Consider the following 15,906-nt stretch of genomic DNA (forward strand, 5'->3'; position numbering starts at 1 on the left):
ACTCCGTAGTCACAGCAAGCAAACTCTTCTGGCATTCCTTGACCGCGTCATGTAGTTAGTCTACGGTAGATACATACGCACACAAGGACATTGTATGTATGTATCTAACTGTAGAAGTCGAACCCCTCCAACCCTTCTTGTTTGGGTCCGGCCTCTTCTGCAGTCTTTGCCACCGATTGATTGGCTACCGCCAGTCAAGCCCCGGCCTATAGCAGTGACGATACAGTCCTTGAATCTGGATGGATGGAATATTGGATGCATCCATCATGATCCATTCATGCTCACGCAGCAAGGTGCCTGGACTTGGACGTATCCAATACTCCGGCGTACCCCGTCCTCCGTACGTACCTCTGCGCCCTACCTACAGTGACAGTGTAGGTACGGATTCCTCGGTGTGGTACATCTTGACTCCACCGGGTCCCGGCTCACTCACATATCATCATCGGGAAATTTGATGATCGGCACAGAATGGCACAGGTCTCGGAGTGGGAGGTTGCTCACGGCCCATATTACAGGTCAGGAACAGACAGATACCTGGATACTCTGTACATGATCTACAAAGCACCGTCCCAGTGGCCACGTCCGAATCATGCTGCGGGTGCGCTTTCTTGTGATGATCGCATTCATGATAGAGTCATTGTATTCCATTGTCATTGTCCAGTGTTGTCTTGGTCTCATACCTGGAGTATCTTGATACTGACAGGTTTAATGGCATGAACTCGTCCTGTGCTTCCATTGCAGCACCTCTGATACTGTACCCATGTAGTACCAAGTAAGTACCGAGGTACCGGACTGTGCTGTGTGTCTAGGTAGTACGGAGTACCTTAGTACCTATCTAAGGTAGCACCTAGTAATTTAAGCGATTGCTTGATGGTGTACTCCGTACTCACTCCGTACCACCCATTCTTCCACCTTTCATTCACCCTTCATCTTGACAATCGTCATTGTACATACCTGGAGGCAGGCTGTTGACAACTTGACAGTATCTAGTACCTCAGTCCTTGATAGTCGCCTTGCCGTCAAGTTGTCCGATTTATCGTGAATAACCATTAGCCAATGGCCACGCCCTGCTCTATCTTAGTTGCGCACACCAGGAATTTGGAAGGAAGGCTGCCCCCCCCACCCACTGCTTTTCCACCTGTCGGAATCGTTCAATGGCCGTCGGTCTACAGGCCGCCCTGTCCCAGAGGGGGGTGTGTGTCCCTGCGGTGCCTTTTTGTCGCCTTACCTTGTTTTTCTTTCGGGTTATTCTTCTGGCCTTACCCATCTGATCCGATTATTATTCATCTTTTTTTACTGTTTTTCTCTTCGCTCTGTGTTCTGATAGGAAGAAAGGGAAAAATATCAACGCGTCCCGTAGCTCTTCTGCAAAAGACCAATCAGATCTCTCCCTAGAATGGAAATCTTTTTCTGTTGTTTTCACCCGTTCGATTGGTTCGACTTTGTACTTTGTTTCAATTCAATGGAAGCTACGGAGTACTTACTCCACCTATCTACTCTGTATCTTGGGACAGCAAGGCAATATCAGTCAGGAAAAATCCAAGTAGTGATGAGCCAAGGTAGACAATTGCAACAGAAACTCCATCTTGCACGACAAATCCTGTCTGGCAACTGTACACCTGGTAAGTACCAATCATACTCACCTTTTTTTTTTTTTTTCCGGCCGCGCCTCCGTTCCTGGGTGTAAGCACTGTAAGGTACCTGCCCTGTATCGGTATGGATGGAGCAGTCCCATTGTGAGGTGATTTGTGGGTATCTGCGGTCCAGTGCCGTACCTGGCCGTATTATTGGCCGCTCATTTCATTTCCACTGCATGAACGTCAAACCTCAACTTTCTCCCTCCCTCCCTCCTCCCTTCTCCTGAGTCAGAGATCCTCCGCGCGTCTGTTCTGTCTGTTTACTTTCTTACTTTCTATCTACCCATCTATCTATCTATCCACCCCGACTCGACCAGACTCCCCTTCTGGCGCTCTCTCCTCCTCTTTCCTGCCGAACATCACCCGGTCTGTTTCATGCAAGCGTCTCAAGTGGAGTCCCAGGAGGAGGACATCCCACTTTTCCCATCCATCCGCCTTCTGTCCCGGTGTCCCCCTCCCCCCCCCCCCCCCCCCCCCCCTCCCCTCCTCTTTGCCCGGTGGAGAGCACATGAGGCCCGCCACGCCCGACGACCGTTGACTGCACTGCTTTAGCGTCACGCTCGGTTCAGAGTCCGTTCAGCTTGCTTGCCTAGTGCATGGTCCGCTAGGTGGCCCTGGCCCGCCTTCCGCTGCATTCCAGCCTCGTTCGTCAGGATCCGACCAGGGCTAACGCTCCTAAAAGTCCGGCCTAGCAACTAGTCTCCTGACGCTAACCGTGGCTGTCGCAGGCTCGCCGCATGTACCGCGCCGCTTCGGCCGCAAGAGGTTCGAAAACTCGGAGACAACTCTGCATTTTTCTCCGCAAACCCTGCCTATCTGACTTCGCCTAGGCTGGTTAGGGCTAAGAGGGTCGAACTTGACCTGCCCCATCTGCCGGTCCGTGGACGTCCTGACTCCTGCGAGATACTAGGTACTCCGTCGGCCCTTCCAAAGTTACTCCTGCTGCTGGGCTGTCGACAACTCTACGTACCATAATCCGTCCTACGTACTTACGACGTCGGTTCTCCGTCTTGTCCAGCCGCCTGGTGCAGTGGAACCGGCGGAAATGCACTTCCTGACCATCAACTGTTGTAGCATCGCTTCGTACTGTGGCAATCTTGGGTACGCCGTACCTATGTATTCCGCTATCCACACTGGTACCTGAGATGACACTCAGGTTATCCAGTACCATCACTCAATCGTGTCCCATATGAGATGAGATGACCGATGCTCATTGCTGCCTGTCTCCACTTCTTTTACCGCCTCGGGACAGTCCTATCGCCCTACTCGGGGCTTCGTTCCCTTCTAATTATCATGATGTTGATTAAACAACCTCTCCCCCCTAATAATAAAATCATCCCCGACCCCCCTGTTTATCTTTTCTGTCCCTCCAAAGTGCTTCCAGCAGCTCGGACGTTCTTATGCGTCTTCAACAAATCACCTGAACGTCTTCCCTGGATGGTGGCGGGTAGTTCGCTAAGTGGCTCCTAACCTAATCCCTCTGGCTCGATCCACGCCCGGTGTCCGGCGGATTATGGAGCCAACGCCCGACTAGCGCTGTCGGTAGGCCTTCCAGGCTTCCACATGGTGTGTCTACTGCCGCCGCCTCTGTCCAGTGACGGTGGTCTCGGATGAGTCAGGACGGACTCCAGCCCCCGGCAACCAGGGTCTATTCACCCTTCAGATGGCGGTTGGCTGACAACCAGGATGGCCTGCGGGTTTCGGGCTAGGGAACTCTCAGCGTCCCAGACTTCCAATGACCCGCACGATGCGATGCAATGGGACGGGGCTGCCGGTTCCACGTCGGAAATTTTACGAGCAATAGAGAGTGCCGGATGTGGGTTACTAGAAACGGTTGATGGCTGTTTCGCCCACTTCATACTTACTTAGTTTACTATACCCTGCGTGGGTATGGGACGTCTACCCCGTTAGACTGAAGAAGCACCTCGATCATGAACTACGTCCCCGCCCCCCTCCCCTTTACCCTTCGTTTACAGGGCTGTTGTTCTTGTCCGGGTTCGTCACAGTCTGTCTGGGCTTCGTGGGATCTCAATTCGCCACCGTTGCTCTCGTGCGCAGCTGTGCTGCCCTTCGATTATCCACAGGCCATTCCGCACTCGATCTCTTCCCGTCTCTTTATTTTTACTTTTATTCTTATTCTTATTTTTTTTTATTATTTATTTATTTATTTATTTTTTTCAATTCTTATTTGCCTCCCCCATATCAGATCGAAGGCTTCGTACCCTTGGTACCGGCAGCCTTAAATTGTAAAGTTAAAGGTTGTACCTAGTTTTTCCCCAGCAGTCCTGGTCCGGAGCACACTGGCCTTGGAAGCGTGGTCATCCTATGCTCCTTCGTTGGTCAGACCGTCCGGTGACGACCTCCCTCAGTGTCACTACGCCTGCTGCTGCTGCTACTGCTGGTGTCTAGTCCGGAGGCCCCGCTACTACTACTACGACGACTACTACTACTACTGTTACGGGGATCTACGACCGCACCGGACGGGGGACTCATTGAGCCTGGAATCATCCCCGGTCCTTAGCCCAGGTTCCTGTTCCACTGGCACTTTCCCTTCCACCCCCCCCCATTGTCCTCAATCCTCTTTTTCTCTTCTAGTTCTCTGCTGCCTTGTGGTACTCCATCCGGGCAAGACCAACATCCCCATATCCATCCCACGGATGTGTACACCGAGGGGGGCCTTCAGTTGACACTTGTAGTATGGTGTGAGATCTCCGTGTACCGAACCTCCAAGCTGTGACCCGTTCAGGTTAATTCCGTTTTTTTCTGACACTCGTTCCTCCCTTTATCTTAATTCCCCCATTATTTTTTGAGTTTGTTCCTCCGCGTTAGCATCAAGCACCTTCCTCTCGTTTGCAACCAGTCCCTGTATCAAGGACCGAAGGCCATTCGTTCTTTCAGACCTCGGGCACTTCCTCGTCCACCGACCAACCCTCCCGTCGTGTGCCCTGTGCCCTTCTGCAGCAAGAGCAGCAAGCAGCAGCATCCTGTCCCCCCCCCCCCCCCCCCGGCGGTAGTGCTTGTGGTGGTCTTCTGGGTTTGGGTGGCCAACTCGAAAGTGGATCTCTGGCTGGCCGTGACCAGGGCCTTGTCATCTAACGTCCTGCGTTATTTCCACTGCCGTGATCGTGCTTTTGTTTCCGGGTTGGGCTAAGCACGGTTTAATCTCCTCTATAACCTTCTACCCACCGTCCGGTAGCCTCCCCCCCCCGCCCCGGCCGTATCCCAGGACCCAGCAGAGGGATCGACTTTCATTTCTTGCCGTTCGTTGTTGGTCTTAGCGGACGCCGAGAATCTCCTTTATCGTTTCGGGGGCAAGTCAAGGGGAACATCCCAAAGAAGGTCCGCAGTGTGGTTCATCTGTTGCGGTTCGCCCACCACTGGTACTGCTCCCCTTCTACTATCAGGACTGCCTGCATCGTCTGTCCACCTGTCCCCCGATCCCCTTACTCCTTGGTCAGGTTCTCGCAGAGGACCGATCACCGGGTTCTTCTTCTTATTATTATTCTCTACCTTTCTTCGTCTTTCATCTCACGGTCCACGGCTCGGAGATCCTGCGCTTCTTCAGCAAGCGCCCCGACAGCTCGTGCAGACCCACCCTCTTCTCCCTTGGCTGCGATCCTGGTCGCAGCTTCTATCTACCTATCTATCTATCTGCATCCAGATTTAAACTGCAGTGCGCCGAATCTCCCACCTCTGAGGGTGTATGCGCTAGATCTGCATTGTTGTGATATTTACATGGTGTAACCGTGTCACATCTACCATGTCACTCAGCGGACCCTGTGTCTGGTTGTCCTCGTTGTCGCCACCTTCCGGTTCACATCTACCTGCCATAACGAGTCACTGGTCGACAGCACCCTGGAACAGTGACCAAGCCTCATCCAGACCAAGGGCTTTGCCGCCCAGGCTGCCCGGGTCGTGGGAGAAGGAGAGTGAGCCAGCAAAGCCGCCCTCCATCGACATGCAGCCGGCTGCGCTGAAGGCTGAGAATGCCTTCACAACCGTAGCTCCGGCGGGGACGTCGAGCCCAGTCCAGCATGCTGGGGGACCCGCATCTTTCCCAAATCCCGAAAGTCGAATCACAGAACCGGTGGAAAGCCCGACATCACGTATGAAGTTGGAAAAGATCGATCGCAGCGACCCTCATTTCCCTCGGCCGCCAGGGACAGTCAGTCCTCAGGTCATGAAGCAGAGAACGCCCGATCTTAAGGACAGGGAAGCCGCAGAACAGCAAGATAGAGACCGGGAGAATAGCGACGCCGCGATGGCCTCTTCCGATGATGGGGCGGAATCGTCCGTTGGCGGGGATAAGAAGCAGTCATCGGATTCCAAAAGCGAAAAGAAGAAGATGAAACGATTCCGGTTGGTGCTCGACAAAGCCTCAAACCAACAATGCCGTTGTGTCACCGCTGACGATCTTTGGCAGATTGACCCATAACCAAACTCGCTTTTTGATGAGCGAGTTCACTCGCCAGGCTCATCCCGATGCTTCGCACCGCGAGAGACTATCGAAGGAGATTCCGGGGTTGACCCCGCGCCAGGTCCAAGTCTGGTTCCAGAACAGGTACTTACAGCCACTGCCGCTCGGGGAAGTCACTGCTGGATCTCTACTGACACTTGTTTTCTAGACGAGCAAAGCTCAAGCGACTTACAAGCAATGACCGAGAGCGCATACTGAAATCACGAGCGTTGCCAGATGACTTCGATACCACTCAGGTTTTACGCACCCCCTTCGACCATAAAACGTCATCAGAGGCACCAGTTGCGTCCCCCGAAACCCCTCTGGCACATAATATCGCTTCTAATTCTTTGAAGATGCTCCTCACTGATGGACTGCCCCGACTGAACGACGATGACTATGTGATTTCGCCACTGAGCTCGGCCTCGACGACAGGGAACTTCTCATCGGCTGTGGACAGGCATTTCGAAAACTACCCCCAGGCTGGCATGCCGGCTAGAGCTGGACCAGCTCCCCTCTCAGACATTCACCGGAACAATCGCAGCGCTTTCCCCTTCCCGAGATCGAGCAGCTTCTCGGAGACCTACAACCGTGGACTCCACTTCCCCGGACAATTTTCGAGGCCTGGTGTGGAGTCACTGGGTCATCCCAGCATGGCGTATGCTCGACGTCCGGTAGACTACGGGTTGAATCGGCCAGCCAATGGCCTGGTTGTTGGCTATGATCACCAACGAGCCATGGAGGGATCGGTGTCACCCACAGGGCCGCCAGACCAGCCAGTCCAGTACAATGTGGAGAATCACCGTACGTCCCCCCCACGGTTTTATGGTGACCACGCGCTAACAGTCGGAACCACCAGACCAGCAAATACACAATTACCAGTCCTCGCTGGCAATGCCGGCCCCAAGGGATATGCGGGCATGGAAATCAACCCTCACATCCAGCAACAGGGACGGCAGATACCAGCGATGCATTCCGTGCCGGTTTCGGAAGCACCCGACTACCGGCCCTACTCGTATGACCACCACCCCTACAGTATGAGCCATGCGATGCCTTACTCCCATCCCAATGCTTCCAGCATGAGCCTCCCCGCTTCTCTTCCTTCCGATTCGAACAGCGTCTCCCAGGGGCCTGTGGTCACGTCGGCCGAGGACCGCATGAACCACCCTCCGCCACAACTCATCGACCCGCTGAGGGCCAAGTTCGGCAACCAAACATTTGAATATGCGAACTACCTATAATTCAAAGGTCGCTAGGACCCCTGGAAGCGCCCCTTCTTCTCCACCGCCCTGCATATCCTAATCTTCACGGAACTCTATATTCATTTTAATCAGCCGGGAGTGTCTGCATTTTTTTTTCTTCCCCCTCCCGGCTTGCATTGGACATGCCGACATCCTGATCCGGCCGAGGTTTCCAACTAAGTTTCCCTAATTTTTGATCATTTCCCTTGTTCCTTCCAACCCCTCCGGTTTCCTTGCATGTAACATCCCCCGAGGGGGAGGGCGGAGGGCGAGTGTGCATTTGCAAAATCAGCTATTCTGGGCCGGGACATTGCATGGCGTCTTCTTTCTGTCTGGTGGGTTTCCTGGCATTTGCTTTCTCATCTCCTTGCGGTCCTGTGAGCGGACTTTGCCCTTTCTCAGCTTTGGTTTGGCCTGTATCAGCCTGTTTCTTTCTTGTTCTTAATTCGGGAGGCTCCTGTGACCTGGGGTTGTTGTGTGTATATGGATATTACATTCTAGTGAATAATTTTTAAAGCCATACATAACTTTTCGGTTCTTGATCCCCGCTGTGCACAGAAAGCATGTATGTCGATCGCAGCTGGAGGAGTGCCACTCGTGACAGCCTTGGCCCGGTGGACTGACTCAACTAGGGCTCGGGAGGGCCATAGGTCGCCATAGGTCATCATAGGTAGCCAGCCACCCAATGACATGACTCCAGATAGTAACCACGACGAGTCTCGATGGTCAGCAAGAGCAGCACTGCCTCTCCAGGGCCTCTCCCCAGGCCTGTCCAGCGTCGAGGATTACCAACCACAGCGACGTGAGTTGCCTGGCCCTGCATCCCCCCCCCCGACCGTCTCGGCCAATCAGCCGCCGTGCAAATGCGCAGCAGCTTTCGACCGCCTCCGCCCCGGCCAATCAGAGCGCGGGCATTGCCAATCGTCGCGGCTCAGCACGAAGTATAAGTATCGGCTTCAATCCAGCATTCCTCCTCCATCTCTCACTGCCTGAATCGTACTTTCAAGACCCCATCTAGACTACTTCCTGTGCCGTTCGGAGCATTCCAATCTACCAAACCGATCAGATCTCTCATCCGCCCGGAACTGTTGACACTGTTGATTACGTCATATCGGACCTTTAACTACTTTCCAGCTCCAACAATCAATCCGTCAATATGGTTCACCCTTCCACCTGCTGCAAGACCTCCGGTGACGGGAGCTGTGTCTGCGCCGCCCAGGCCAAGTGCTCCTGCGGCAAGGAGAACGCCCTCCACTGCACGTGCAACAAGGCATCCAGCGAGAACACCGTTGCGGGAGCTCGATGCTCATGCCGTAAGTCCAGTCCTCCTCTTGAGTGGGCGATCGATTCCGCATCTTGATTCCAAATATTGATACCATCCCCAGGAGCTCGCCCGGCCGGCCAATGCACCTGTGAGCGTTCCGTCAGCGAGAACAACCCCGTAACAGGCGATGCCTGCCCCTGCGGCAAGAGGCCCGAATGTGAGTCCTTCCCAGGCAACGCAATAGCTGAGACGAAACCTGGACTAACATGTGAATCTAGCTTCTTGTACCTGTGAGAAGGCCGGCGCTGTGGATGCGGCGGTTGACCACCTCGAAACCGACTTCACTACCCGTGCTTAGATGACTCTTCTTTGGGCCCGGGGGGGAGGGGGGGTAAGATTACCTTCTGCCTCTGGCTTGCTTTTATGTGGCACGTGTACTTTATAGGGACTGGTGTTCTTTCTGGAGTTTGACGGATGTTCAGGCTACTAGATCTGCTTCCTCGGTTGTGTGGGTTTTTTGATATCGGGATTGGGGCTACATTGTTACCATGAGCATTGTATAGGGTGGGAAAATCGAGATGATACTTTCAAATAATTGAATGATACTATGGTCAAATTGACAAAAGCTTTACACTGTATATCGATATACGTTACTAAGCGTCTCGTCTGTAACCCACCGTCATTGATTGTTGATCTGGAATGTCAGCACTCTAAGTTGGAGTTGCAACTTGCAAGGGTCGCCAGGGTCGGGGTCCAATGCCATGCCGTGCACCGCCACGCCGCATCAACGTTGTTCCCGATCTCCGCCGGATCGGCCGCGGAAGTGGCTGAGGCGGTGTTTCGCTCCCGGCGAGAGTCTCTCCTGCTTCCGGTTGCTGCTGCTGCCACTCCTCCTATTCCAACCCCCATTTGTCCCTCTCTATTCCTCCCACGCCATAGTGAGAGCTTCTCTCGGACGTTGGAGTCTCTCCCCCAGAGTATCGCGGTTTTCTGGACCCCCCAGCTGCCTAGATCGCCCCCAATCTCTCAATAGACAGTCTCACCCCCTGTCGCGCGCGCTCCCGAACCCCCCCTCTTCCCCCTCCTCCAGATCTCGGCTCACTCATTTTCTACTGCGTTTGCGCCATGTTGAATGCGCCCTAACGATTCCATCGGACTGGCAAAGAAATAAACAACCGTTTAGTCTGGACATGGTTGTATGACGCAGTCTCGCTAAGTGAATTCCACGGGCGTGGTGTCTGCGCTTTACCTTCAAGTCTGAGAGAGCCTCGGAACAGGAACGACAACGCATTTGCCCGATCTACAGCTCGCCTCGGAGCAACAACGCCTATTCATATCCCTCTACTAATCTATTCGAATCGTCCTAATCAACATATGCAACGTCGATCAACATGTCGTCCATGCGAGGCTTGGTTCAGTTCATTGCCGACCTGCGAAATGCAAGAGCGCGCGAACTGGAAGAGAAGCGGGTGAACAAGGAACTGGCCAACATCCGCCAGAAATTCAAGGGGGGCAGTCTGAACGGGTACCAGAAGAAGAAGTACGTGTGCAAGCTGCTCTACGTGTACATTCAGGGATACGATGTCGATTTCGGCCACCTCGAGGCCGTCAATCTGGTCTCCTCCCCCAAATATTCCGAAAAGCAGATCGGGTACCTGGCAGTGACCCTGTTCCTGCATGAGCAGCACGAGCTGCTCCACCTTGTTGTCAACAGTATACGGAAGGACCTGCTGGATCACAATGAGCTGAACAACTGCTTGGCGCTGCATGCGGTGGCCAACGTCGGTGGACGGGAGATGGGCGAGGCGCTCTCGATGGATGTCCACCGGCTGCTTATTTCCCCGTGAGTGGCTCTGTGGACCGGACTTTCGTTCGGTTGGGACTGGCTAATCGTTTCATAGTACCTCCAAGGCCTTCGTCAAGAAGAAGGCCGCCCTGACCCTCCTTCGGTTGTATCGCAAATACCCCGGCATCGTACAGAACGAATGGGCGGAACGGATAATCTCCCTGATGGATGACCCCGATATGGGTGTCACGCTATCGGTCACCTCGCTCGTCATGGCGTTGGCCCAGGACAAGCCCGACGAGTATAAAGGGTGCTATGTGAAGGCCGCACATCGGCTGAAAAGGGTCGTGGTCGACAACGACATTGCGCCCGATTATCTCTACTACCGGGTGCCGTGTCCCTGGATCCAGGTGAAGTTGCTGCGTTTGCTGCAGTACTACCCACCTGCAGGTAAGCTCTGGTGTACTCTCTGATTTTACATGTGGAGCTGACCCGCTCGCCGCAGAGGACAGCCATGTCCGCGAGATTATCCGCGAGTCTCTGCAACAGATAATGCACCTGGCCATGGACACGCCCAAGAATGTCCAGCAGAACAACGCCCAAAATGCAGTGCTTTTCGAGGCGATCAACCTGCTCATCCACCTCGACACCGAGCACAGCCTCATGCTGCAAATATCCACTCGCCTGGGGAAGTATATCCAGTCGCGGGAGACGAACGTCCGCTACCTGGGTCTGGAGGCAATGACACATTTCGCGGCGCGGGCTGAGACTCTCGATCCCATCAAGAAGCATCAGAACATCATCCTAGGGTCACTTCGAGACCGGGACATCAGCGTTCGGCGCAAGGGGTTGGACTTGGTTTACAGCATGTGCGACACGACCAACGCTGGCCCGATTGTGAACGAGCTGCTCCGCTACCTACAAACGGCCGACTACGCTATTCGGGAAGAGATGGTGTTGAAGGTGGCTATCCTCACCGAAAAATATGCGACCGACGCCCAGTGGTACATTGACATGACTCTGAAGCTCTTGTCGCTGGCTGGTGATCATGTGAACGACGAAGTGTGGCAACGAGTGATTCAGATCGTGACCAACAATGAGGAATTGCAGGCATACGCCGCGCACAATCTCCTCGGTTATTTGAAGACAGACTGCCACGAGAGCTTGGTGAAGATTGGATGCTATGTTCTGGGCGAGTTTGGACATCTGATCGCCGAAAGCCAAGGCTCCAGTCCCATTGAGCAATTCCTGGCGCTGCAGGCGAAGATGATTACCAGCACGGACAACACCCGGGCGATGATCCTGTCGTCCTTCGTCAAATTTGTCAACCTGTTCCCCGAGATCAAACCCCAACTCCTGCATATATTCCGTTTGTACAGCCACTCCCCTGATTCCGAATTACAGCAGCGTGCTTTTGAATACCTGTCGCTGGCGACGCTTCCCACCGACGACCTACTCCGGACGGTCTGCGACGAGATGCCACCCTTCTCGGAACGAGCGTCTATCTTATTGTCGCGGCTGCACCAGAGGACCGCCGGCACCACGGAGAAGAAGACGTGGGTGGTGGGCGGCAAGGATGCGAATACAGACCAGCAGGAGATGCTGATGGCGCAGAACACCGGGCTGAAGCGTAGCTTCACGACAATTGTCAACGGTACGAAGACCGGGGCAAATGGAACGGCAGCACCGTCGGGCTCGTCGGGCGACCTGGCGGGTCTGGATCTTAGCGTGGCCGCCGCACCTGCGCCGAATATGGCCAGCGCGGCCCACCTGACTCCTGATTGGGATATCGGTTACAACCGATTATACTTTGGTGGTGAAGGCGTGCTGTTCGAAGATGCGCAGATCCAGGTCGGACTGCGGTCCGAATACCGTGGGCACATGGGCGTCGTCAAGATCTACATCTCGAACAAGTCGTCCTACCCGATCGGGTCCCTCACCACGACGCTGGATAATCCCTCGGCTCCGAACTTGAAGATCGACACGAAGAGTCTGCCGGAGCCGTCTGTGCCTGCCGTAGGCCAGACGCAGCAGACGCTGTTGGTCGAAGCGCACGGGCCGTTCACGGAGGCGCCCACGATCCGCATCTCCTATCTCGCGGGAGCGCTACAGGCGTACACCCTGCAGCTCCCCATCAGCATGCACCGGTACATGGAGCCATCGTCCCTGTCGGCGGAAGATTTCTTCAAGCGGTGGCGGCAGATCGGCGGGGGCCCGCTGGAGTCGCAGAATACGTTCGGGGCCACGACGCGGGCCAAAGACATCAGCGAATCGTTCACGCGGCGGGTGGTGGAAGGATTTGGCTGGAAGATCATGGACGGCGTGGACCCGAATCCCACGAACATTGTGGGCTGCGCCGTGTTCCAGTTTACGGGGGGTAAGACGGGCTGTCTCCTGCGACTGGAGCCCAACTATGACCGACGGGTAAGCATGACCTCGACGCAGCATGCCTTGGGACCGACGCTGACAAGACATTGGCTTAGATGTATCGGATCACCATCCGCGCCACCCAGGAAGCGGTACCACTGGCGCTGGCAAAGCAGATGGAGTCGAGACTGTCGCAGGGCGCGCTGTCGGACAGTGGACGGTGACGGGACGAAAGGATCATTGCCTCATGTACCCCGGCGGAACGCACTGGATGATCGTGTTCCGTTCTTCTTACTCCGCTATCGGCCGGTAGACGGGGGTGTATTTATTATCGGGATCGACCACGTATATACCACGGACATGCGGTTTAATAATGTACAGGCAGCGCTGTCTGACAACCCCAACCCAACAAAGGCCATTGTAATCCGGCGACGGGGGTACCGTTTCCCTTTATACCCCTGTTCCACCCACCCCTGTAATGCAACCTTGGCTGTCGTGACTCGTAACATCAACCAACAAGACCCATCCGACCCCTCACCCCTCACACCACCTTGGCCTGATCCTTGGGCGGCCTCTCCCCGAAAATGGTAGTTCCCACGCGGACCTGATCACTGCCAAGGGCAATCGCGCCCTCAAAGTCCTCACTCATCCCCATACTCAACTCCAAGCCCGCCTCCTCCCCAACCAACGCCAAGTCGGCAACCACACGATCCCTCGTCTCCTTCAGACAAGCAAAATCCTCATTCTCATTCTCGGCCGTCGTCGCCCTCGACCTCGCAATCGCCCCGATGGTCATAACACCCTGCAACCTCAGCCGGGGGCACTTCTCCCTGATAAACGCACACAGCTCGGTCGCCTTCTTCGGCTCGACACCGGACTTGTTCTCCTCGCCGGAGGTATTCACCTGCACGAAGACGCGCAGCCGCTCCTCATGGTTCGTGGCGCGGACCTCCTCACTGCGCTCCCCCCAGCCGCGATCCAGCAAAGACGCCTTCTTCTCTGAGTCGACGCTCTCGACGGCCCATAGGCCGCGGACTTCGCGCGCCAGCGCCACGCATTTATTCGACTGCAGCCCGCCGATGAAGTGCCATTTGATGGTTGGGGGGAGTAGGCGTGACTTTTCGGTCAGTTCTTGCTGGTAGTTCTCGCCGAAGTGGATGTGGGAGGCCGGCGGTTGGTGGAGGGTGAGGATGTCGGAGGCGGGCTTGAGTTTGGAGACGGCGACCAGGCGCGGGGTCGTGGGTGAGGAGGGGTTGGAGGGGTTGGAGGCGGCGGTGGCGGCGGTGGTGACTCGGACGGTGACGGAGGCGAGGTTGGAAAGAAGGATGGAGGTGCGCGAGGGGCAGGAGAGGGGGATTTGAGTGGTCATGGTGGATGGTGGAGGGGGGCAGTTGGTGATTCACTGCTTAGTAGTACGGAGTAGTTTAGTAGGTAGTAGTTATCCAAAATCATTCATAATAATAAAACAAGTTGATGGCCCGATCGAATCGCCGATGCCGCGGTCCGCGCTAGCCGGCCCGGGACTAGCACACACGTGACACGGGAGATCGGCTCAATTGGTTCCGGGACGTGCGCACGTGAATGACTAAGTAGAGACTAGTCCTGAAGCGGATGGTGACTTGGATAGTAGTAGTAAAAGTACAGTTTCCCCGGGAAGCGGCAAAACTGCTTTCGTCATTCTGCAGGGGATCAGCCACGAACCATTCTTCTGGGTGACTATCACTTCACTACCATCAGGTTCGATTGTTCTTCTGTTGTCATCATCATCATCATCATCATCATCATCATCATCATCATCATCATCACCACTCTTTGATGTCATCTATCCCATCACGCAACACATCCTCCCCTCCCCCCCCCTGTCTTTCAATTTCTCGGCAGATGGATGGCTCTAAGCTCTAGACGCCCGTTTCGGCTTCCAGAGCCGCCGGGGCTGTCACAGGCTGCCACCATCCGGAAGCCAAGCCCACCGCCGTCTCCAGCCAATTTCCATCTGCTCCATCCACTATCACCATGCCGCCAGTAGTCGAGCACATCTCGTCTTGGGAGGAGCTGTTGTCGCCATATTAGTCACGGTAGTCGCTGCTCTAGCACCACTCCTAAACCACATGGACACTGGATCCCCCCTCCCCCCGCCCAGCCCGTGCTTATTATGTCCGACCGGGTGAGAAATAATAGAGATGCCTGGTCTCTTTCTTCTTCCTGGCCCTTCCGGACGGGGCCTTCCATCCATCATCCCCTGAAGAAGGAACCACTGCCACAACCCCTGGGCCCCTGGCTCGTCTCTTTCAGCTGTGCACGCCCGAGACATCCGATATTTTTTTTTTTTTTTTTTTTTTTAGAAAAAAATTCTTTCTTCCCCTCGGTACGGAGACTGAAGGTGGTATTGGGTGATGCTGAAAGCCGCGGATCCGAGCGCGCACCAGAAAAAGGCCCAGGAAGCTCCTATCCGGTTGGACCAAGCCAGAGGAGGGGGGAGTACGTAGCAAAGTAGCGGATGGGCTATTTAGTTAGTGTAGAAGCAGAAGCAGAAAGGGCAGGTCAGCGGGAGCAGCAGCTGCAGTTACATCCGATGCATCCTTGTCGCACTGCCATCCATCCATCTTGCATTCAACCTCACTCTTTTGACGCCGAACTCCACTCCAGCGCTTTGAGCTGACGTCAAACACTCCTTCATGCAGTCTCATTCATTGATTTGCTGCATTGTCTTTTCTTGTGTTGAGTCCCAGCAGACGGCCATTCGTCCATTCATGCCTCATTTGGCCTGTCAATTATTCATTCATTCATTCATTCATGCACTGGGTCTCTTTTTACTTTCAGGACTCCACTTCAACACCCCCCCCCCCCCCCCCCTTGCCCTCCCTGACCGACTCGAGGGTCTAAATTTACTCCCCTCTTTCGTCCTCGTGCATTGTCTTTCACTTTGTACTTTGTTCTCTCCCATCTCATCTCCCCTCCTTGCGAGACGCCGCCGTGACTTGCATTGATCAATCGGGGGGTCTTTCACCCAAGCGACGACGAGACCACGGACCCGACAGACCGTCCTGGCGACAGTCTGATCAACCCCTGCTGCGTTGGAGTGCGTCATTATCAGATCCGAGCAGATCCCATCCAGCCAACCGGCCAACCACCATAAGGTTCATACATCATCAGAT

At 54.8% G+C, this 15,906-nt stretch overlaps 4 protein-coding genes across 4 annotated transcripts; 3 read left to right on the forward strand and 1 right to left on the reverse strand.

Moving 5' to 3' along the window:
- Positions 1-5,188: 5,188 nt before the first annotated feature.
- BO70DRAFT_192565 (homeobox domain-containing protein) lies at positions 5,189-7,491 on the forward strand. Its single transcript, XM_025538510.1, has 4 exons — positions 5,189-5,996; positions 6,061-6,198; positions 6,263-6,395; positions 6,450-7,491. Exons 1-4 carry the CDS (start codon positions 5,398-5,400, stop codon positions 7,332-7,334), a joined length of 1,755 nt encoding a protein of 584 aa, XP_025394357.1. The 5' UTR covers positions 5,189-5,397; the 3' UTR covers positions 7,335-7,491.
- Positions 7,492-8,176: 685 nt separating this feature from the next.
- On the forward strand, positions 8,177-9,219 carry BO70DRAFT_325184 (putative copper resistance protein Crd2). Its single transcript, XM_025540636.1, has 3 exons — positions 8,177-8,647; positions 8,720-8,815; positions 8,877-9,219. Exons 1-3 carry the CDS (start codon positions 8,491-8,493, stop codon positions 8,954-8,956), a joined length of 333 nt encoding a protein of 110 aa, XP_025394358.1. The 5' UTR covers positions 8,177-8,490; the 3' UTR covers positions 8,957-9,219.
- A 591-nt stretch (positions 9,220-9,810) lies between these two features.
- On the forward strand, positions 9,811-13,134 carry BO70DRAFT_192599 (AP-2 complex subunit alpha). The gene is made up of 4 exons (XM_025538511.1): positions 9,811-10,441; positions 10,500-10,834; positions 10,890-12,808; positions 12,868-13,134. Exons 1-4 carry the CDS (start codon positions 9,990-9,992, stop codon positions 12,973-12,975), a joined length of 2,814 nt encoding a protein of 937 aa, XP_025394359.1. The 5' UTR covers positions 9,811-9,989; the 3' UTR covers positions 12,976-13,134.
- Positions 13,135-13,292: 158 nt separating this feature from the next.
- Positions 13,293-14,120, reverse strand: BO70DRAFT_302680 (YggS family pyridoxal phosphate enzyme; the record flags this gene model as incomplete). The annotated part of the gene is made up of 1 exon (XM_025539761.1): positions 13,293-14,120. One exon carries the CDS (start codon positions 14,118-14,120, stop codon positions 13,293-13,295), a length of 828 nt encoding a protein of 275 aa, XP_025394360.1.
- Positions 14,121-15,906: the final 1,786 nt, after the last annotated feature.

This window comes from Aspergillus heteromorphus (genome assembly GCF_003184545.1).
Source record: "Aspergillus heteromorphus CBS 117.55 chromosome Unknown BO70scaffold_56, whole genome shotgun sequence".
In the NCBI taxonomy this organism is placed as follows: Eukaryota; Fungi; Ascomycota; class Eurotiomycetes; order Eurotiales; family Aspergillaceae; genus Aspergillus; species Aspergillus heteromorphus.